At 46.3% G+C, this 22,399-nt stretch overlaps 1 protein-coding gene across 1 annotated transcript in view; it reads left to right on the forward strand.

Moving 5' to 3' along the window:
* Positions 1 to 22,399, forward strand: part of LOC142586800 (S-adenosylmethionine synthase-like) — a 38,542-nt gene that overhangs the window by 10,839 nt on the left and 5,304 nt on the right. The window contains exons 2-8 of the mRNA XM_075697682.1: positions 2,120 to 2,197; positions 2,330 to 2,452; positions 3,431 to 3,543; positions 9,141 to 9,284; positions 10,574 to 10,792; positions 13,891 to 14,073; positions 20,682 to 20,815. Of these exons, the coding sequence (XP_075553797.1) occupies positions 2,120 to 2,197; positions 2,330 to 2,452; positions 3,431 to 3,543; positions 9,141 to 9,284; positions 10,574 to 10,792; positions 13,891 to 14,073; positions 20,682 to 20,815 (994 nt within the window). The remainder of the gene's footprint in view (positions 1 to 2,119; positions 2,198 to 2,329; positions 2,453 to 3,430; positions 3,544 to 9,140; positions 9,285 to 10,573; positions 10,793 to 13,890; positions 14,074 to 20,681; positions 20,816 to 22,399) is intronic.

The raw sequence follows: 22,399 nt of genomic DNA on the forward strand, positions 1-22,399 counted from the left end.
CCTTGCGCCAATAAAGCCCATATATCATCAAACGGATTCTTCTTGCTTCAGCCTCCCTTTTGCAGCGAATAGCTGATAGTGGGTAATAAATGGGATCAGTGCGGACTGCAGCGCCGAGGCTCATGACGTCAGAGGCGCGCAGCTCAAGAGGGGAAAGGCGCGAAAGCTTGTGGTCGAATCTTGGCCCGTCAGACAGCAATTATTTCATGTATGTGCTGTATAGAGTAGGGTTACATCAATCAGACTTCTGACTCGACCCGCTTCGAACCTGTTGTTGCAGGCACAGCCCTTCCAAAAATCGAACTTGTCGCGCTGTTATAAAGAACAAGGGTACACACAAAAAAAACCTTTCAAAGTTCTGCTGGGATTTATCTAATCGATTTTCCGTGGTAGTATCTTGTTTGCAGTTGTGCAATTGGTGGGATGACTGCGATAAAGCGATTCAATTAACTCAAGCGGAATTCGGCTCGATTACGCTCAAGGTCCCGCGCCGTGGTGCTGATACGATGAAAGCGCTGGAAGCTGTCTCATGCTCTCGCTAAAAACAATGCTTTCGAGAGCGCGTTTCTGCTGCAAGCCGAACAAAGAGCGATCGGCCAACTCACAGGAATAACTGGGCTTCTAAATTTGACAAAAACCAAAAGGCAACAGATGTGTATCTTTGAGACTTGCCTACCTTTCACGTTATCTCTGCAATGTGCATGAAAAACGAAAGAAAAAGTTCAACTTTACGACTCTTCGATAAAACAAAAAAATTCAAAGATTCACAGGACTCTATATATAGACTGAGAACAGTTCTGAGCCGCCAATTCTTCGATATGTTTAAACTCCCACGTGGTCTTCAAAAGAACCTTTGGAAACTGAGGAGCTACTCCTGGAAAACAGAGAACTGCAGTGCCACCTGGGAAATGATGGACAACGCTAAATTAAAGAGGCTCCCCGTAATATTAATATCAAGCAGCATGCCGCTTGCATGGAGCAGCAGGCGTTAAATACGAAGGGAAAAAATTCGGGCAGAGATTAGCTATACCTCTAATTGTCAAAGTATGCGATATCATTCTTACAAGTTGGAGAGGTATATATTTATGTAATTACAATGACGTCAGATCCAACGCACACGCTGAAATACATGCGAAGCGAAGCTTTCTTGATGCGGTTATTTCAATGTTATGAAACTGTGCAACTTCTGCACCACATTTTGCACCGTGGCGATTACTGAGCCCGTAGCACAGTTTACTATTGCGCTATCTCCGAGATCGCCCAATGTTTTCTGTTACGTGGATTCTAACAAAATGGGTGAAATCCGTTTATAATGCTATCGCATTAAAAAAGAGAAAAAAGAAAGCCGCCATGGAGCAGCAGTCACAATGCTCGGCTTGCACTCACGCTATCGTACACTCGATCCCAGGTCAGAAAGATTTCTTCACGTCACGTCGTGCCGCGGTCCGAGCCGCTTCCTTGCGTAGATATGCAGTTCGCAGTAAAATGCGCATCCCTGTGTGTTCCAGCATTCGCAACTGTTGCGTCGCGACGTGCGCTGTAGATGCGACTTGCTTTTTTCTGTTTAATAGCGACAGCCATTTATGAGGTCATAATGTCTCTCTGCGTGTTTGTTTGTTACCAAAAATACCACTGAGCACTACCTGCATAAAGGATTGAGAGCTCTTTTCCCAAAAATGCACCTCGAAGCCATAACACGTGTGGTGAACAGTGTTTATGAAGAAATACATCCTTTGTCAAAAATGCGCAGGCTGGCGCTCCGATCGCCGACGTTATGAAGGGTGAGGAGGTAGCCGCTCTTGCCAATGAGTATCACGGCCCCCAAGTGTTTTCTATACATTTTCTCATATTTGCCCCCCTTTGTTGAAGTGCTTCAAGAAAGCTCCGCTTAATGCTGATTCCAACAAGCGCATTGGATCTGCCGTGTTCATCATAATTATTTTCACGCATTATCTCATAAAGTGATGTGGGTTATTGCAGCCTAAATGTACAACAAAAACCAGACACTCAAATTAAAATTTTTTGGTTTGATTAAATTTCTGGTTTCGGCTGTAGTCTTAAATGACTCAACTTTCGCCGTAACCACGCGCTTTTTCTCTCGTGACTCCTTTATACGCAGACAAGATGTGCGACCTCATCAGTGACGCAGTACTGGATGCATACCTCACCAAGGACCCAGACGCAAAGGTAGCATGCGGTACGTGCGCATTTTGTATAAGAAGTAACCCATTAAGCTGGCAGCAACGCATAAAATCACAATAATAAAAAGCCAACATCATAAAGTGAAATAATGTAATGTTTCTTTTTTTTTACCTTTCCTCCTTTGCAGAATCGGTAGCAAAAACAGGCATGATTCTTCTTGCCGGCGAGATTAGTTCTATTCACACGATCGACTACCAGAGGGTTGTCCGAGATACCATCAAGTACATCGGATACGACGATTCCTCTAAAGGTACGTTTTATATGCTTCATATACCCCGATTGCACCCACCACAAAGCAGTAAAGCTATAGAAGAATATCGGGTGGTACCTAACATCAGTTTTTCATGTGAAATGATTGGTTTGTTCTGATTCCATGGCCGGGCAGCTTGGTCAAAGGCACCTACACTTCATATGAACAGGAGATCTCCGTGAAACAGTACATGAGGTGTACAAATACTTGTTTCTCACTCTATTATAGGATAGTACTCCAGGAATTTCTATTTTGCTTATGTGCAAACATATCTGGTTGAAGAAGAATAATTACTACCGAATTACTGCGCAAGGTTGTTCACCCATGACGGTCTTCCAAAATGGCTTCGAGAATACAAGGCACAATAATGGCTGTCTTATCCTGAGCATCGTGTATGTGCGTGTGTCTGCGTCGGATAGCTGCACGTTGAGCCTCCTCTACAAAAAGGCAGGCAGATATGCATGTGCGCTCAGGTGCGCTTCGTTTGTGAATTGACGTAATTGTGCTCATTAGTCTCGCTATTTATTGCTGCTTTTTGAAAATGACCGATGAAGCTTGTGGCTTGCAGCGATTGAACGGACAATCCTCAGCCAAACGTCGCCCGACATTTAACGCTGATGCCAGCTTCCCTGTTTTCCATTACTTCCGCAATGCAAAGGGTTCGATGGAAATTGCTTTCACCGTGACTCATAATCACGGAGGTAAATAAAATATTCAAGGTCGGTAGCCGATATGGCTACATAAAATGCGCCAATGATTATGGAGACCTATAGAAGCAGTCACTGCGCCCTGTCTTCAAAGCGGCAATGTGTCGTAAACCATACCTGTTCTTTACGAACTACAATGTCAATCCTTCAATACAGAACAGTTATTAATGAGGTTTCAACGAACAATATGAGGCTTACTAGAAATGCGTACAGCAGCGATACAGGATAAAATAAAAGAGGAGCTGTACGAAATAGTGGTATTCTCGTGCAGGTTTTGATTACAAGACGTGCAACGTAGTCGTCACGATCGAACAGCAGACGCAAGAGATCGCCAAGGGCGTTCATCACAACCGCGAAGAAGATGACCTCGGCGCAGGCGACCAGGTGAGCGCGCCGTGGACAGCTCAGACTAAACGAGCTCTCCGTAAACGTCAGGCACATGTTTACGAGATGGGACCACGCGTGTTGCCGCACGAGTACACAATGGATGCAGATTATACACATATGCGAACGAGAAGAAAAGAGACCGACCTTTATCAGTCATATTATGAGAAGCCAACAAACAATGATACCAAGAACAGCATAGGTGAAATAACTTGCAGTTATTGAATGAATTAAAGGAATGATAAATAAGTGGTAATTAAAGTGGATGAAAAGAAAGTAACTTGCCGCATGTGGGATACGAACCCACGTCTTCGCATTATGTGTGCGATCCTCTATACCAGTTAAGTTACCGCGGCGCCCTTTTCCCGTCCACTTTCTGGGGTATTTACCTTTGCCTACTAGAACAAACCCTAGGAGTGTTAGCCAGCTGGCCAGCACTCAGGGCCTTGGCATCGGATGTGGAGCATCCTTTCCGCCGCAGGCGTCACGTCTACGTGAACTTTTTGCATGAAGGTTTTTCTTTTTTTTTCTATGGGAGGGGGGGGAGTGTTTTTTCGTCCGCTTTCATTTCCATTTATTTATCATTTTTAATTCAATTAAGAACTACAAGCAATTTCCCCTATGCTGTCCTTGGTGCCATTGTTCGTTGGCTTCTTGTGATATGACTGTATATATAGACCATGAGTAAGGCTCAGAATTTTTGGCTTCTAATCATTTTGTTTACCGTACTTTTGTTCTTTCTATTTGAGGACTTACGCGTTTTCCCCGGCGACTATTGCATTTATATGAATGTTAAGCGGCGTTTTCTGGCGACTTAACCCTTTCAGTGTATGGTTTTTTCGAAGGTGACGCACTCGTAGCGTTGGATTTTTTTCTCAGATATTTTTGGTTATGGAGAAGGCGAAAAATGACACGGTAGATGGTAAATGATCTGTTGGCATGGCCCTCGCATTCTTATGTGCCAAAAGGAGTAAAACCCACAGCAGGCTCAGCAACCCCATCATTATCAGCACTTTTTCACGGTGTCCGGGTCGAGAATTCAACGCGGTTCAAGTTGCGTCTTCCCCACGCGCATGTCAAGCTGTCATCGTAATTTTGAGTCTGAGCTTGGCTGGTATGTGGAGTCTGTGAAGAGCCGCCGCTCCAATCAACGGTTGAACGTGCCGCGCGAGCAGCCATCTGACAGCGATGCCGTGGCCACGCTCAAGGAAGGGGCGCTTTCGTTTATTCGAACTCGACCAGACAAAGCAGGTAGAGCAACAGATCCAAGAGATACAACAGAGGGCAGATCCGTCCTGGGGAAAGCGCACCAACGAAAGGAGCATCCTTGTCTCAGGAAATAAGGCAAGCTGCAGTGGAGATAGCGCGAGACGGGAAAAAAAATGACAACCATTCCACTCTGTGAAGATGGAATGGCAGCGAAATCTGACGACAGTCAGAGCTCTCAAACGAAAAGCAAACTGCTTTCGCTGCCATTCCATCTTCACAGAGTAGAATGGTCGTCATTTTTTGCGTTGCGAGTCTGGCGTAGTTGCTCATTCGGAGGTGCCGGGGCTCGCGATTGTCGTTTTCGTTCAGAATCGCGGGAACGTTCTTCGTCGGTGGTTGTTTCGTGCTGGCGCCGTTTACATTCTCGTTGCTGTTCCCTCCGGCGCTCCTCGTACGCATGTTGTTCTTCGGGTGTACTAAATATACGTACCCGCCCCATCAATAACGCAGATGTTCTTAGCGCCGATACCTCTCCTGCTTATATACTGCGATAACCTTGACGTCACGCTATTGTTCACTGCGAGCAATCTAATCTGTTCCGCATTTTGACATCTGTGCCGCCGCACTGCACCCGTATGGGTTTGTTAGAAATCGCTAAGTCCGTTTCTGTTGCCGGACGCCGAAAACCTACGGAAGGTCAGTCATATACAGCTTTCGCTGTAAAAATAAGACTACGACACATTGCAGAGACACCCAGGAGTCGTGGCCTTGCGCTACAGCGCGAATATTTGTAGAGAGAATCGCCGCCGTAGCGATGTACTAAGTTCGGGAGTTACCCCTCCCATTTGCTGACGCGCGCGCTCTGAGCGGTGCAACTACATCCACGTAGGGGTTTGTTCTGAGCCGCCAAGAAAAGCCCCGACTGAGCAAACCCAGAATGAGGAGAAAATGTGCTTCTAAAGATATACAACAGATGGCGGAACCACCTCGGAGCTCGCCAACTTCGTGTTACTGCAAACATCCGAGTTGACAACGTACGAGTACGTCCCTGGCATGGCGTGACATGAACGCAGAAACGTACCAGTGCGTCAGTAACGCTGAAACGGTTAATAGTTTACTTGTTTTCTCAGTAACATACAGTCAGCACAACGCGCTCTGATCGCCGGGTTTATTGCCCGTATTAACTGAGCATTACTGTATTTTTTGTCAGTCATCGTGCTGCTTAAAGGGAGCCGTACAAACTCAAACACAAAGAAGGAATGAAAAGGTGTTTGCTTTGACCTTTTTGTTCCTCCCTGTGTCCCTGTTTGCACGCCTGCCTTTCAGTAAAGTGGTTGGGGAACTTCCGCCATCATGCATGGTACATATACGAAAATATAGCCCATCCAGCAATTATGTAACTAAGCCGTGCTAAGGAGTTAGCTGCAAGTATGCAAGTTCGGTAGTTACATTACACGCGCTAAAGTATACGCCCATCCTTAATAAGATTGTGTTGCACGTCCTAAAGTAATTTCACCCTGGTCGTAACCACATAATGACTGGACTGCAACAATTTCAAGACAGAGATGAGAGAAATGCAGCGAGGTTAACCAGGCTAAGCCCGATTGGTTACCCTGCACTGGGGAAAGTGGAGTGAAAGATGAGAAAGAGACAAGAAAATTTCACAGCACACAGGCACAAGAGTTCGCTGTTCAATCTATCACAGGTGGTCAAATAGGCTGAGGGATCTTGGTAAACGCTGCACCGCTTTCATAGTCTTGCAGATCGTATACGCACGAGGCCACGGTCCCAGAATATTCTGTTCTTTAATATGCCTGTCATCTACGAGGGACGTTCTGAAAGTAAGTTACGTCATTTTTTTTTAAAGAGAAGCTGGTACACCAGGTGAAACAAACAATCGCCATAAGGGGTGGGGGGGGGGGGGAACCTCGCCCGTTGCTGGTTCAACGACGGAGGGAGCGTCAGCGGAGGAGGAATGACGCATGTGCAGAGCGCCGAAGAAGAGAGAGTAGCAGCAGACCCGCGTGCGCGAGGTTATTCGAGTACAAATCACGATGGCAGACAGACGTGTGCTCACAATGAGGTCGCCAATGGAAGTGCGTGCTGTTATCCGGTATGAATGGACACCTGTTCCCTGCATTGAAAGCCGCACTCTCGGGACGTCACTTCCAAAGCAATGCTGAGGTGGATCAGGCTGTCCTACAATTTCTTGCATCGGAGGGCACCGAGTTTTACCAGAGTGGTTTCTTCAATCTGATTGCACGCTACGACAAATGTCTCAATGTCGGTGGCGACTATGTTGGAAAATGGTGCAAGGTGTATAGTTCATGATGCCATTGTGTATTTTTTTTTTTTTTGCTATAAAGTTTCTGTGCGAAAATAAATGACGAAACTTGCTTTCGGAACGTCCCTCGTAGTTTCCCGAAAGGAGATTGAAGGGCATGCCTCTGATACTCACGCAACAGGTGTTTTACAATTTCTCATATGTCACAAATGCCACGATTGGTGCTACCAGTCATTCCCATTGAAAGTAATAGGCGTTCGTAAAAGCAACACCCATTTTCCCCTATTCAAATGCATCTCTTATGTTTTAGTCCTTAATGTCATTCAAATCTACTGCTCTTCCGTGCTATCCAACGTCTTTATTTATCCTTATTATTATTGAGCTGAAAATAAATATAGCTGTCGTGTATGGTGGCAACGGTTACACCTTTTCACCTGGTGAAAGTTGTAATTAAAAGAAAACGAATGCCTCCTGTTATTCAACTTCATATATACATAATCTTTGTCTGTGCTCTCCTTTTTTTCACGTAACGCTCTTCGTACGTCACCCTCAAATGTAGACCTTTTTGGGGCTAAAATAAATGTTTGAGAACTAATTAGGTGTTCTTTGTCAGTGTGCAAAACGAAAAACGGAGCGCATGAGCTGGGTAAGTAACGCAGCCACATTTTTCTTTGTCCCTCTCATGTGCGCTGTTTATAGTCTTCCGTAACGACTATAAGTATACCAACTGGTCAAACAACAAACTCTTCTGTAGTTCTTCCGTTTATTCAATTTTAATCGAGAACGCTAATTATATAGTACGAGAGTGTCTGCCACAGAGCAATCATTCTAAAAATTACTTCTTGCCCTTTTCTTTTAATCGGAAGATAGATAAAAACTCAGTCTGACAAAGGCTGTATGCGCACGGTTAGAGGCGTCGGATGGGCGGAATGTACCGACCCCACCCACTGTTCACACTTCTCCACTTGTTGCACGTGCAAAATTGGTGAACGAACTGAGCAAGTCGTAGCTGCTCACGTGCATTGAGGAAAACTAAGGTGCTCACAACTGTTGCAGTCATACAAGTCAATGCGCAGACTGCACAATTTTTTAAACGTTCCCGAAGGGCCTTTCGAAAAGCGCCATTTTGGAGCGTTGTCCCTCGTAACTGAGCGAACGAACACAGCGAAGGATGAAAGCAAATGCGGAGCGCAGCGGGAGATGAAATACTGTGAGAGTGAAGAGAGCGCGAGGAGGAAAGTGGAGGAGGAGAATGCATCGGAATCATGAGGCAGAAAGCGGAGGAGGAGGGTATGGCGAAAGCATGAGCAGCGTAGTGCCGCGCAAGAAGCGCTTTGGGGCAACAATAGCTACCAGATGGCGCCAGAGCGGCGCGCGTCGTCTGTATGGAAACAAAGCACTGTATGAGCGGAGGTCTGTCTGCGGCGGCTGCGGTGAATCGCGCCCCAGTGTCACCCACGCGCCGCCTCTCGCGATCTCCCGATTAGTGAGGCAGTCGCACCCCACATCGCTCCGTTTGCAACGTGCCGCACGAGACATACTGTCCATGCCAGCCAATATACCGCGAAATGAAAACACGTATACAGCTGCTCTAAAATTTCGCATTAGGGAGTATCGTAATCGTCGGTGAATTTTTTTCGTCTTGCACTTTCCCCGATTCTCAACCTACGAAACAGAACGACAACAGCGACAATAAGCGAGGACAGGTGCTGTCTGTGATTCATCAATGTCTCATGCTCATTGCAAAGATGTCGCTCTGATTACAGACAGTGTGGTCTTTCGACAGCGTTTGTACACTTGCCCACAAGAGAAGTCGGAATGCGCCAACTGCGGAAAGCCTAAATGCCTCACATTCGAGGCATACCACCCGCGAGGCCACGCACACCAGACAACACGCTTAGACGGCAAAATGTTTTTTTTTTTAGTTTTCCCACGGTTTGAGTATTCCGGAAACCCTTGTCGACGCATTAAGGCGGGCAGCGAGCTGATTTATAAGAGAATTTTAGACAGAACTCACCCTAAAACAAGTCCTGGCGTGCGCAATGCAAAACGCTCTCTAGTACGAAGGATCCCACGTACGAACGAGGCCGTTCGTTTCGTGCAGGGCATCATGTTCGGCTACGCTACCGACGAGACTCCCGAATGCATGCCGCTCACCGCTGTGTTGGCTCACAAGCTGAACGAACGGCTCGCCGAGCTTCGAAGGAACGGCACCTTCTGGTGGGCCAGGCCCGATTCCAAGTCTCAGGTGGGTCCGTGTCATAGGCGCTATGAGACTTTCTAACAATATATGTGATACAATAAAAGCAAACGCCAAGCGCGAACAGAGAAAACCATGTCCAGGGTCCAAACAGGTTCTATGCGAGAGTGAATAGCAAGAACAGACTAACGGGCTAGTTGATATACAGTGCATATGTGGGGTTATGCAGCTCAAAAGTTTAAAATGAAATTTAGCTAAGAAAGGACAGGGCAGAGGTTAACTTGCAACTAACATATTCATAAGCTGACTTTCCATCCAATTTAAGCGATTGGACAAACTAGCAATTAAACCATGGCAAAGCCGCATTATATAGGTGCACTTGTCACCCATCAAATGACTCCGAACGACATTCAATCGCCATGACCGTCAGTATTGCCACGGTTTTTGTGCTCAGCTTTCCGATAAACTTGTCAGTCGTAAGTCAATGCTCTATCTTCTTCTTCGCCCCATTTCTTTGAAAAGTTACCCGCGTGCAAACCCACGTGAATGTCAGCCAGCAGGACACTCTGCGAGTATTTTCGCTGAAGTGAAATGCCCCAAGGATTTCGAGGATGACACCACTTTTGAGATATTATTTCCCAAAGTGTGGGACGAAATACATGGGCGCTCCAGTTAATTTTGGGCTCCAATGCATAAAAGATCGTTTTGTTTGAAAAGCCGTGCGAACAGTGCGTTTTTACGGAGAGTTTGATGGCGCATATCTCCAAACTGGTGTCATTCTGGAATTTAACTTCAAGTTGATACGCCTCGCAAACTCACTCGCTACAATTCGTAAATTGCAATATGTGCCATAAAGCAATTAATTAAGACGTTAATTTGTGATTTTTTGATAATTACTTGAATATGTGTATATATTTCTTGTGCAAGTAATGTCCGCCTCTCTGAATAATCCAACTCAAGGACTAGAATTATGTTATCTGGAACAAGAGATTTCTAAAAATTCCATAAAACTTACAAAAGATCACCCTGTCATAATGAGCGATAGCTGCGATTTTAACAGCGCAGATAAATAAATTCCTTCGCCAAAAGACGTTGCTGAAATGCACGAACAGTGTACTATTGATAGTCAGTTATCGCAACATCTTTCGCATAATCGGCTAGCCAACAACTTTAAAGCAATCGATAGCACCATCAGTAGCGCACGTTGGCGTGCTATGTCGTAATACTTTATCCTAACTATACCGCCTTTCTCCACTACTTCAGTAACTATCGCGATACTATCGATAGTCGACTCACCAGCTGGTCCCCGACGTGCCCCGCGACCCTCTCGCTCGCAGGTGACATGCGAGTACGTGTTTCGACACGGCGCCACCGTTCCGAGGCGCGTGCACACGGTCGTGGTCTCGACGCAACACTCGGGCGAGGTTTCGCTCGGCGAGATCCGGGAGCAGGTCATGGAGCAAGTGATTCGGGCCGTTGTGCCCGAGAAGTACCTGGACGACGAGACCGTGTTCCACATCAACCCTTGCGGCAGCTTCACCGAAGGCGGACCGATGGTGGGTGTCCGACGCTCTTCCCATTTTTCCGTCCATGGGCGGTGCCATCTTGAAAACGATGGACCAGTGTTTTGTGAATCTCAAGCGTATTACTAATTCTTGCGCTCAAGCTTTCTTCGTGCTCCTTCTCTATGTGTTGTCCGTTACCCGTCTCGCGTAATTAGTATCAGTCCTGAATAATGAACCCAACTAGGCCCGCAAGATCTTCTGTTTATACTAATTCAGATAACGCATGAACTAGTCTGACGAATACATAATATCCGCGCCTGAATAACCACGTCTGACGAATATTTGCTCTGATTTAACTGGCTTAGGGGCCCTGCGAAACTTTTTGAACATCGTAAATAAACCATCCTAGTCGCCAGACAATGTTTCCGTGAACGCTTGCGCGAACTATTTATTACCCGCCCTGCATGCAGCGGGAAGCCTACACTATCGAACTGAAGGTCATTCGAGCTCCTCCAATGGTTTTATGAAATTCCCGTTAACTATCACATAGGTGCGGTATATATTTGAAGGTCGTTCACAAATTATTGAATCATATTATTGGCCCGGTTCCTATTGTGACCACGACTGATCAGTGAGATAAGAGGTGGTAAAAGCAATCGCTAAACAGCAGGCAAATGCTAGCCAAGGGGGTCTAAAACGTAAGACGGAGCGCAAGCTATCGCTCGACTTCGGCGATGATCACCGATGGTTTCTGCTCAATTTTTACCTTTCGTAACACCTGTACCTGTAAAAAAATGCTTGCCGGAAGAGATTCCTGAAGTAATGTCTCTCAACGCGTTCCTCAACTTTGTTATCAAGTGCTACGGCCCCTTTTAGACACTTTATGTTGGCACAGTGAAAATATATTCTTGTACTAAGGCGTCATTTCGATTTTAGTAAAGCACCCTAACGCAGGAGGGAAATTTCACCAATTACGTTGTCATTGTTTGTCGTCGTTCTGAACTTGAATTTGAACGCTGGCCACAAATACAGTGATGTAACCACACAAGACACATTTCTTCTTTGGTAACGAGCAAAATGAAGGAATGCGCGCAGCATGCCAGCCACCCGCCACTTCAAGACAGGTAATGTGGAACTGTCCAAAACACGAGACAATCTGCAAACGCACAATGGATGAATACCGCAAGAAATCCAGCCAGTCGCATTGGTTGATTGGGTTCCATCTTACCACAGCAAGAAGGAAGTTCTCCTCAAGTGGTCGGAGCTCTCCGAATTTGTCTACAATAAGACGGACCAGCTAGCTCACTGCCTCCACGGGAACCACCCAAGAAGATACGAACAAACATGGCCCCCGCAAGAGGTTTCCGCATACGCCTTTAATGCCTAAAGCAATTGGTTTTGTTGGGATCGCAATTCGTATGGACACAGAAGGCGCGTTCGCGCCGTCGCCGTGCTGTCCCGGTATCGACGGTCCAAGCGCGGCTCACACGTTGAGGGCTAGGAGGCCTCCAGAGAAGTGGTAGACGCGAAGAGCGTTTGCCTGCAAAAACGACGAAGCCAAGTGGACGTACGCTCCGCTTAATCGGCTCTGAGCGGGGCCGCTCTGCCTTTCGCTGCTGTGCTACTGTGCCAACACCAGAACGTGGTGCGTACATTTATTTGTCCGAGCAGAGTGGACAGTAGACGCTTCAAGCTACCATACCCGGACGGTTCTCCTTCTGTCTCACCTCCATCGTATCCAACATGCAACGCGGTTGGCGGCGCTCCAAATCAAGCCAGCGTTGTGAGACGCCAAATAGTTTAAGTAAGGTGTGAGGTCGGGTTGCTTGGTAATCCGTGATGTGCACAGCGCCACAGCAGACGCGGAACGGAAAGGCACGACGGACACGCCCCGAGCGCCGACTTCTAACTACATTCTCACGAAACACACATATATACATACGCCCACGAGATCTCATAAGCTCACGTGGTCGCCTTACCTGAAAAAGAATTCGTTTACCTGTAATGCGCAGGAGGTAGTATGCCACGTTAATCTACGTAAAAATCACAGCCAAGCATGATTCGGCAGTTTCGGTTGTGATCACGTGAGCGCATATATATATATATATATATATATATATATATATATATATATATATATATATATATATATATATATATATATATATATATATATATATTGGTAGAGCATCGATTCTACCAATTGAGCTACCACGGCGCCGTTTTCCCATGCACTTTCTCGGGTATTTATGTGTTACTACTAGAACTAACCCTGGGAGTGTTAGCCAGCGCCACTACTCACAAACCTTGGCGGCGGATGTGGGGCAGGCGTCACGAGTACGTGAACTTTTGGGTGAAGGCAACTGGTCAATAAACTCACGCATGCTACCTTAAGGCATCAATACTGCTGGATTCGAGAACCTCGTTATGTAACGAACGAGAAGAAAGGGAGTTAACCGAGGGGCACGATTTTTATTAAACATATCATAAGAAGCCAACAAACAAGGACACCGGGTACAATACAGGGGAAATTACTTGTACTTCCTAACTGAATTAAAGAAATGATTTCCCCTGTGTTTTTCTTAGTGTGTATGTTGGCTTCTGATGATATGATTAACAAAAATCGGGCCCCTCGGTTAACGCCGTTCCTTCGCATTATATATATATATATATATATATATATATATATATATATATATATATATATATATATATATATTTATATATATATATATAATGCGAAGAAAGGGCGTTAACCGAGGGGCCCGATTTATATATATATATATATATATATATATGTGTGTGTGTGTGTGTGTGTGTGTGTGTGTGTGTGTGTGTGTTGCACGAAAATAAAGTAGTTGGAAGCCAGCGCTTCTGTTCGTTGTGCCTTTGCGTCCTTTGTATGCTGTCGCGCTGTGCACATCATGCCTAATAGTTGCCAGGGCGCTGATTTTACTGCGCAGCAGCAGTTGCCTAGCGCGCTGTGTTTGGTTTAATAAGAGGCTAAAAATTGAAATCCAATGATATATAGAGAGAGGTACTTACAATATCCATTCTTGTATAGTACACAAATCCGTGTCATGTCGACCACTCTTGTGCGAAAAAAAGAAGTGCTGAAATGTGGAAGTTACACGACACCTTCGGCACAGGGTGACGCAGGTCTGACAGGCCGCAAGATCATCGTGGACACGTACGGAGGATGGGGGGCGCACGGGGGCGGCGCCTTCTCCGGAAAGGACCCGACCAAAGTGGACCGCTCGGCCGCGTACGCTGCCCGCTGGGTGGCGAAATCGCTCGTTGTGGCCGGCCTGTGCAAGCGCTGCCTCGTACAGGTGAGCCATTCTCTTCTGCACTATGCGCTTCATTCTTGAAGTGTGCGCGGTGTTTGTGAGCGAGGGGAACCGAGAGGCTCGATATTTACTAACAACCATATGAAGCCAATAGGCATTGCAGACAAGGAAAGCATAGGGGAAATTGAGTTATTATTATTGTTGAACTGGAGAATTCATTGCATGTGATAGTTAATTTGGCGGTAATCATTAAAAAGAAGAAAATGAAAATGCAAGAAATTGCAACTTTTGCTGGCTGATAAGCGGAAACCACAGCAGGTGAACGCGCTAATAAACTAGGTGGTAAATGCCTTAATAATCATACAAAAAGAAACATGAAGGAGGATTGGAATGGAATGTATGGAATGGAATCTATGCAAAAGATCCTGGGCTTCGAACCCACGATCCCGCGCTTAGCGAGCAGGACTCTTTGAGGAACTATCAGACATTGTTTGGGATATCATCGGCCTTAGTGATATTACAAGAACTGGCGAGGCTTATACAGTGCTGACTAACGGCCATGTCCTCTGCTATAAAGGTCTCCCAGATAAGAAGCAATACGAGGTAAGATTCCTAATCCATAAGGGCATAGTGGGCAACATTGACGAATTCTACAGAATGAATGAGAGGGTAGCTACAGCCGTAATCAAACTTAATAAGAGGTATAGATTCAAGGTAGTACAAGCCTACGCTCCAACATCCAGTCATGATGATGATAAAGTAGATCAGTTTTATGAAGATGTTGAGTTAGCGATGAGAAAAGTGCAAACTCAGTATACCGCAGTAATGGCTGACTTCAATGCAAAGGTGGGGAAAAGGCAAGCTGGTGAACAATGAATTGGCAACTACGCCGTGGATTTTAGGAACACTCGAGGAGAGATGTTGGTAGAATTCGCGGAAAGGAATAACCTTCGAATAATGAACACCTTCTTCAGGAAGCGTAGCAACAGAAAGTGGACCTGGAAAAGTCCTAATGGTGGAATAAGAAATGAGATTGATTTCATACTTTCTGCCGATCCCAGCATTGTGCAGGATGTAGAAGTGTTAGGGTAAAGTGCAATGATCATAGGTTAGTGAGGGCTAAGATTCACCTCAATTTGAAGAGAGAAAGAGTGAAATTGGTCAAGAAAAACAGGCCAACCTAGATGCAGTAAGGGTAAAAGCATACCAGTTCAGGCTGCTACTTGCAAACAAATATGCAGCCTTAGAACAGAGATGAAAATGACATAGAGGTAATGTATGAAGCCGTAGCTAGGCTGGCTTCACAAGCAGTAGTTGAAGTGGGAGGTAACACACCAAGAAAACCACTAGCTAAGCTATCCCAAATAACAAAGGACCTAATAAAGAAACGACAAAGAATGAAAGTGTCCAACTCCAGAGATCAGATAGAATTCGTGGAACTGTCAAAACTGATCAACAAGGAGAAAATACGGGGTATTCGAAATTACAACGCGAGAAAGACTGAGGAAGCAGTAAAAAAATGGACGCAGCATGAAATCATGGAGAACGAAACTTGGCATAGGACAAACCAAGATGTATGCACTAAAAGATAAGCAGGGTAATATCATCAGCAATCTCGAAGATATAATAAAAGCAGCGGAAGTATTCCATACTGACCTGTACAGTACCCAGAGGAGCCACGATACCTCGATTAGAAGCAGTAATGAACAGGTTGCAGAAACTCCTTTTAAAACTAGCGATGAGGTTAGAAAGACCTTGCAAGACATGAAACGGGGAAAAGCGGCAAGAGAAGATGGAATAACAGTCGATTTAATCAAAGATGGAGGAGACATAATGCTTGAAAAACTGGCGGCTCTCTATACGAAGTGTCTATCGACTTCAAAGGTCCCAGAAAACTGGAAGAATGCAAATATTATACCAATCCACAAAAAAGGAGATGTTAAAGAATTGAAAAATTATAGGCCCATTAGCTTACTCCCAGTATTATATAAAATATTCACCAAGATAATTTACAAAAAAATAAGGGCAACACTTCACTTCAGTCAACCAAGGGACCAAGCTGGCTTCAGGAAGGGATACTCTTCAATGGATCACATCCATGTCATTAATCAAGTAATCGAGAAATCCGCAGAGTACAATCAGCCTCTCTACATGGCTGTCATGTCAAAGGTTAGGGTCGCCTACCATTTTAAATAATTTTTCAAGGTGCGCCCACGCGTGTGCGATAAAACCAGGAAACTGCTAACAGGGAGGAGGCGATGGGTCTCCCGAATGAACAAGCGCGTATCAACTCGCTGTGAATCCTCACAGATACAGGATTTGCTCTCGGCACTCGTAAGGAGGTGCGTGAATCATCGGTTGTTTGACTAAGCGTATTTGTCACGTGCAGGAATGCCGGATTGCACTCATGCACACTTTTCACTGCAGTTTTCCAGGTGGGGCCGTATGCGCAGATGTAGCCCCTTGTTTACATAAAATCGGAGCTAATATCACTTCTAGCTTGCACGTGTCACTGCACAGTCTTTAATTTAGAAACGCCGCACGTAAGCGAGGCTCCACTTTACTACGTTCTCGTGTTGTGGGCCACCCGTCAGAACTCTTCGATGGCGGCGACCCCGACTGGGCCCCGCCGCAACACTTTTGCCGCCAGCGCTGGCGTACACGAATGCTACTATATCTATAGATACTTCCGAGTACGCGAATTCTTTTTCAATTCAGGTTAACCGCTGCCAAACATTTGTTGAGTGCTCCACGGCGGGTGCATTGAGCGCATGCCCCATGTGTTGCAACGAAGCCCACTTGGGGTTGCAATTATCGAAGAGTTCAGACGGGTAGGCTACAACACGAAAACGTAGTAAAGTGGAGCTTAGTTTACACGCCGCGTTTTCATATGAAAGGCTATGCAGCGACACGTGCAAGCTTGAAGTGATAATAGCGCCGTTCCATATAAACATGCAGGGCGCTACACCTGCTCATACGGTCCTGCCTGGAAAGCCACAGTGAAAAAATGTGCTTGACCGTGATCCGACACTCTTTCACGGTACAAATACGCGTAGTCAAATAACCGATGATTCATGTACCTCCCAAAAAGTTCCGAAAACAATCCTTGTATGTGTAAGGATTCACAACGACTGTATCTGCGCACGTTGGTACGGGAGATCTATCGCATCGTCGCTAGTCGGAAAGTTGTCTATTTTTATCGCATAACTTGGAAAATGCTACAAATAATTGCTGGCTCTCCCGTAGTCGAGAGTAGATTAATAAATTATGGGGTTTTACTTGCCAAAACCACTTTCTGATTATGAGGCACGCCGTAGTGGAGGACTCCAGAAATTTCGACTACCTGGGGTTCTTTAACGTGCACCTAAATCTAAGTAAACGGGTGTTTTTGTATTGCGCCCCCATCGAAATGCGGCCGCCGTGGCCGGGATTCGATCCCGCGACCTCGTGTTCAGCAGCCCAACACCATAGCCACTGAGCAACCACGGCGGGTTCGAGAGTAGATGTAAGCATGAAATGACGACTAGCAAAGCAGATTGGTTGGAGATTATACTAGCCACAATCTTAAAATGGGTGTACTGCATGTTCGCAACGGCACACCTCACCACACCACACCGCCCCACGCCATACTGTGCACTTGTCCAATATGGACGCTGCCCAGCTAGAGGAAAACCGGCTGAAGGCGGCTCGACAGGCAGCGAAAGACGCCAGGAAGACAAAGCGCCAGCTAGAAGAATGAATTCCGCGGTTTTACTTGCCAAAACCACGACTTGATTATGAGGCACGCCGTAGTAGGGGACTACGGACTAATTTTGACCACCAAGAGATCTTTAATGTGCCTTCAATGCACGGAACACGGGCGCTTTTGCATTTCGCCTTCATCGAAATAAGGCCGCAGCGGCCGGGATTCGATCCCGCGACCACGTGCTGAGCAGCGGAACGCCATAGCAGCTAAGCCTCCGCGGCAGGTCGCCTGAAGGAGGCGCCACGTAACGTGGCGTCATCTCTCGAGCCGACGCAAAGCCCGCGCCGCGCAACTCACGGAACTCAAAATAGCGCTCAGCGCCAAAAGATGACAGTGAAGTTTATGGTGCCCTGTATCTGGCCTTTCGAACGTCGCTATTGGAAATGACAAGTAAAACTCAAGCGTACTAGAAGTTACAGCTTGAGTGATATTGTGAACAGACATTAGGAAGAGCTCGGAAGCAATAGTTTTTGTAACTTGTTTGGGCAGTAACTAGCGTATGTAATGATGTCATGTACAAAGGGTTGGGGCCAGAGACCGCATTTTCTTAAGTTTTGATTAGTTGCACGGATGATCTCGCTTTGTTCTTGCAACTTGCCTAGATGTTCTCATTTGAGTGCCCGGATAACGGCTCTGGCTTTTGGCTCAAGGTTACTTGAAGATCGACGAGAACAGGAGCTAAAATCATTTCATGCTTTAAAATTTGTGTTTACGTACCAAAGCCCGAATCTGGCTATGAGATATGCCGTAGTTGGGGGCTCCAAATTAACTTTTAGAGCTATAGTCCTTTTGCACAGGTTGAGTTTGTACGGGATTGCGAGTTGGTGCACACGCAAGTGATGCGGGGAGCCCGTAGAGCAACTTCTGTAAATGAGTTTAGAGCAGAAGGAATCGCTAAAGCTGCGGGTTCATGTTTTGTTTTGTGAACTGAGTTTGGGTTGAGTGCTGTAATTTATGACCGGTACAGTCGCCACACGTTAGCTAGCTATTGCAGAGGAAGAACGAGCCTCGAGGGGACAAATGCTCTCCCCGTCTTCCTGCGGGAGCAGCGAATTCACTCTGCTTCTGCAAGCGCTACTGGTCTGCTTCACTACATATTATTTATTTTAGCATTTCACCTATATGGGAATGCGGCCGTCGTTCTTCTGGGGTAGTGACTTCTCATTTCTTGAACAAACGATAAGAAAGACAAAACGTAGCCGCTATCGTTTTGCTAAGTGCCCAATTAAAGCTGAACGTGTCATCGTTATTTCCACATATCTTTCCACAAATAATAGTATCACCAGTGGTACAGTCGTACGAAGTTATTCCTCCGCGTAAGATTCTGTGGTTCAATACGGCTATATTGCATTTCTTCAGCACTGACATTACGCAAAGCTCGCCTGTATAGAGGCAGGCTTCGCGTAATGTCAGTGCTCTAAAATTGGCTGCTATGTATGAAACATAGTGAGCCGCAAACCACAGGCCATGTATCGCTTTTAGCAAGCACTGCGTTCACCTTCAGATAAGGAATTTGCCCAAGGACGTATTCTAACGTAGCGCTGGATGCTGCGACTTTCCGCTGGCGTGTGCGACGCACCGTCCGATGAAATGTAGCCAGTCTGTGCGCTTTGACTTGCTTTTAGAACACGTACAGCGTGTCTAAACCGGTTGTAGCGCATCTTCCGCGCCGAGGCGGCAGTTTTTGCTAACAGCCTTTTCTTACTGGTTCACGTCAACCCGCAATACGAAGTGCATAGCCTGGATTTCAAGAACATTAGCAGACTTAAGCGATTCTTTCTGCACTGAACTCATTTTTCGCGAAAGCAGTAACTGTCCCCATTTCCCCCTACATGTGAGCGAAATTCCTGCAGTCCTGCAACTTCTCCTAACAGTGTGCAGCGACAGCACGACGTCAACGTCACGATGACGGCGGCGGCATGACATGCCGCTGCGCTATGGAATGGACGGACGGAGCAAACCCTGATTCTAGATATGTTGTCGCAGTGAAATGTCGCATGTGGTATCGGTACATACGTTATACTAATTAGCGCTGCATTGATCACGGCGCGACGACGCACGTCACTGTGTAACGGAACGGACGGACAGGCCAAGCCCTTTTGCAACCGCGCATCTGCCTTCAATAATAATAATAATAATAATAATAATAATAATAATAATAATAATAATAATAATAATAATAATAATAATAATAATAATAACTTCTGGGACTCCGATTCTTTTGACTACCCAGCCTGTAACGAAGGCTTGAAATATTTAACCTGCCTGCATGCCTCCTCCGCACAGATATGATCAGCCCGCTTCTTCTGGCTCATAACAGCCGTTTATTTTCGAGTTTCGACAGCCTGGCGTTTCTGTCCAGAAACTCACCCCCTCCCCGTCGCCCGCGCGGGGAGGGGGTGATTACAGGTGCGATTGTTGCGAACGGGCCGAACGGGCACGTTCAGCAACCCCCTATTTCATAGTTCACAACTGCAATTCGCAGCACAATTAAACCGTCTGCGCTCACTTCCTTTCTGCATTTCCCGCACGAAGCGTCATGTTGCAGCGAAAACGCGGTGCAGGGCGTCGGCGCGGCGGCGCACGTGACGACGCGGCCAATTGAACGCAGGCGGACGCGTTCAAACCATTTTCTATCCCATAACTGCTGTTCGGAATAAAATTTTAAAAAATTAATACCCACAAAGAACAACTTGCGTCTCGCGTGAAATCGTATTATTCCGTGCTGCGGGTGAAGCGAGATATCTGGCTTACATGTTGATGACATGACAGCGACTAGGCGGCTTACTTGCCAGTCTCATAAAGTGTTGCACAGCCCTTTAAAGCAAAATGAAGGTGTACTATCACACATCCCCAAATACAAGCATGGTTGGCATTCGTAATAACCTGCCGCATTCGCTCGCAGCTGTCTTATGCCATAGGCATCGCCCAGCCAGTTTCCATATCCATCTTCACCTACGGCACTGCGACCAAGACACCTCGGGAGCTGCACCACATCGTGAAGGAGAATTTTGACCTCAGACCTGGCAAAATCATCAAGTAAGTAGTGGGGAGGTTGAGCAAACTGATACGTCTACAAGCAAAAAAAGTAATACTAAATTAGTTAATCAATAAAAAGGACGCGTTACGCGGCAAGAGTACACGAGACTAACCCCTACTTGTAGACAATTTCCATGACAGAGACGATTTATATAGTACGCACTGAAACAATATCTGTGCTATGGCGAAGGACGGCAGAAACATTAAGCCACTACTATTGAGTCATATTTTGTTTCAAATGACTCTGCTAGCGCAGGATGCACTTATGCAGCTCGTTGTTACACGAGGGTGATGTAGAGAAGTAAATTTTTTGCACGATAACCCACTCGTCGGATAAAGTCCGCCTCTTTCTTAACTCGCCTGCGGATATGTTAACTCGATCTAGCGAAATATTTATGTAACCATATGAACCAATCATGAACCGCCATGTTTTGAGCGTACGGGCTTCTGATGGCGTCTCTGGACGTTTCGCTATCACGCATACCAGCGAGGGTTCGTCCTGTGTCCTTCCTTTTTGTGATGCCGTCCTTCTCCGCGCCGATTAAAAAAATGCACCATTTCCAACTCGCCCAGCTTCCCACCTTACTGTAATATCGGGCACAAATGAAACGCGAACAGCGCCGCGCGTGCCCGATCGAAGCAACTGGAGGTGCGCGCCAATGACCAGTCATGCTTGTCTGCACGCGCGCGGATACGATTTTCACGTAGAGTGCGGGGCCGCTGGCCTTACTGCGAGCGGTACTCGATATTGTTCGGCCTCGTGCGACCCGCTGCAGCGCCATTCCCACCACCTTATGGTGGCCAGCTGTAGTGCCGCTCGTGCAGTGAGATATATTCCTGGCGCTGTACACGGTTACGTTTACACACTGCAAGCTCTTCGTAGAAAAAAAAAACAAAGCCATACAGGTCAGGAAACCGAGCACACGTCGGCCATTTATCGCGCTGCACGAGCGACGACGGCGCTATATAGCCACAGTAACGGCATAATGGCGCTGCAGCGGGTCGGACGAGGAAAGAAGCGCTATCAGGGCGAGCAGCCCCGCACTGCGCGAAAACCACGCGCGCGCGCATGTGATTGTGGACAAGGATGACTGGCCGACGGCGCACACTTGTACTTTCAGTTGTGCTTCACGTAACTAGAAGCAAACTTTAAAAATACCACGATTAGACGAATTCAGCCCAACGGCATATTGTTGGTAGTCGTCTTGAATTACTCAGAATATTTCTGGAAGTTCGATTAGTTAGCTAATTAGTTAGGTTTACTTATGATAAATTTTAAATATTTGATTGAACCATTAGGGGATAAGTGGACTTAAGTTGTTTCTAGACGCTATCTTTTAGGCGGTTCATTTTTCCGTGCTCTGAAGAATCCCGCTACACATGAAAATAAAGACGTCAGTGCGCGCTTGCACCTCTGGATAGCAGCACGCTCAATCATGTTTCAAAAGAACGAAGCCCGCATGCCCGTCGAAAGCCCAAGTGTGTTTGCATCCGTGTTCAGCAGCTGCCTATAACGTTTATCATTTGGGACCGTGGCGGATTTCGATCTCCACGACGGCGGTGGGGACGTAACGTTGGACGACA

Source organism: Dermacentor variabilis, chromosome 1 (genome assembly GCF_050947875.1).
Source record: "Dermacentor variabilis isolate Ectoservices chromosome 1, ASM5094787v1, whole genome shotgun sequence".
NCBI classification, from domain to species: Eukaryota; Metazoa; Arthropoda; class Arachnida; order Ixodida; family Ixodidae; genus Dermacentor; species Dermacentor variabilis.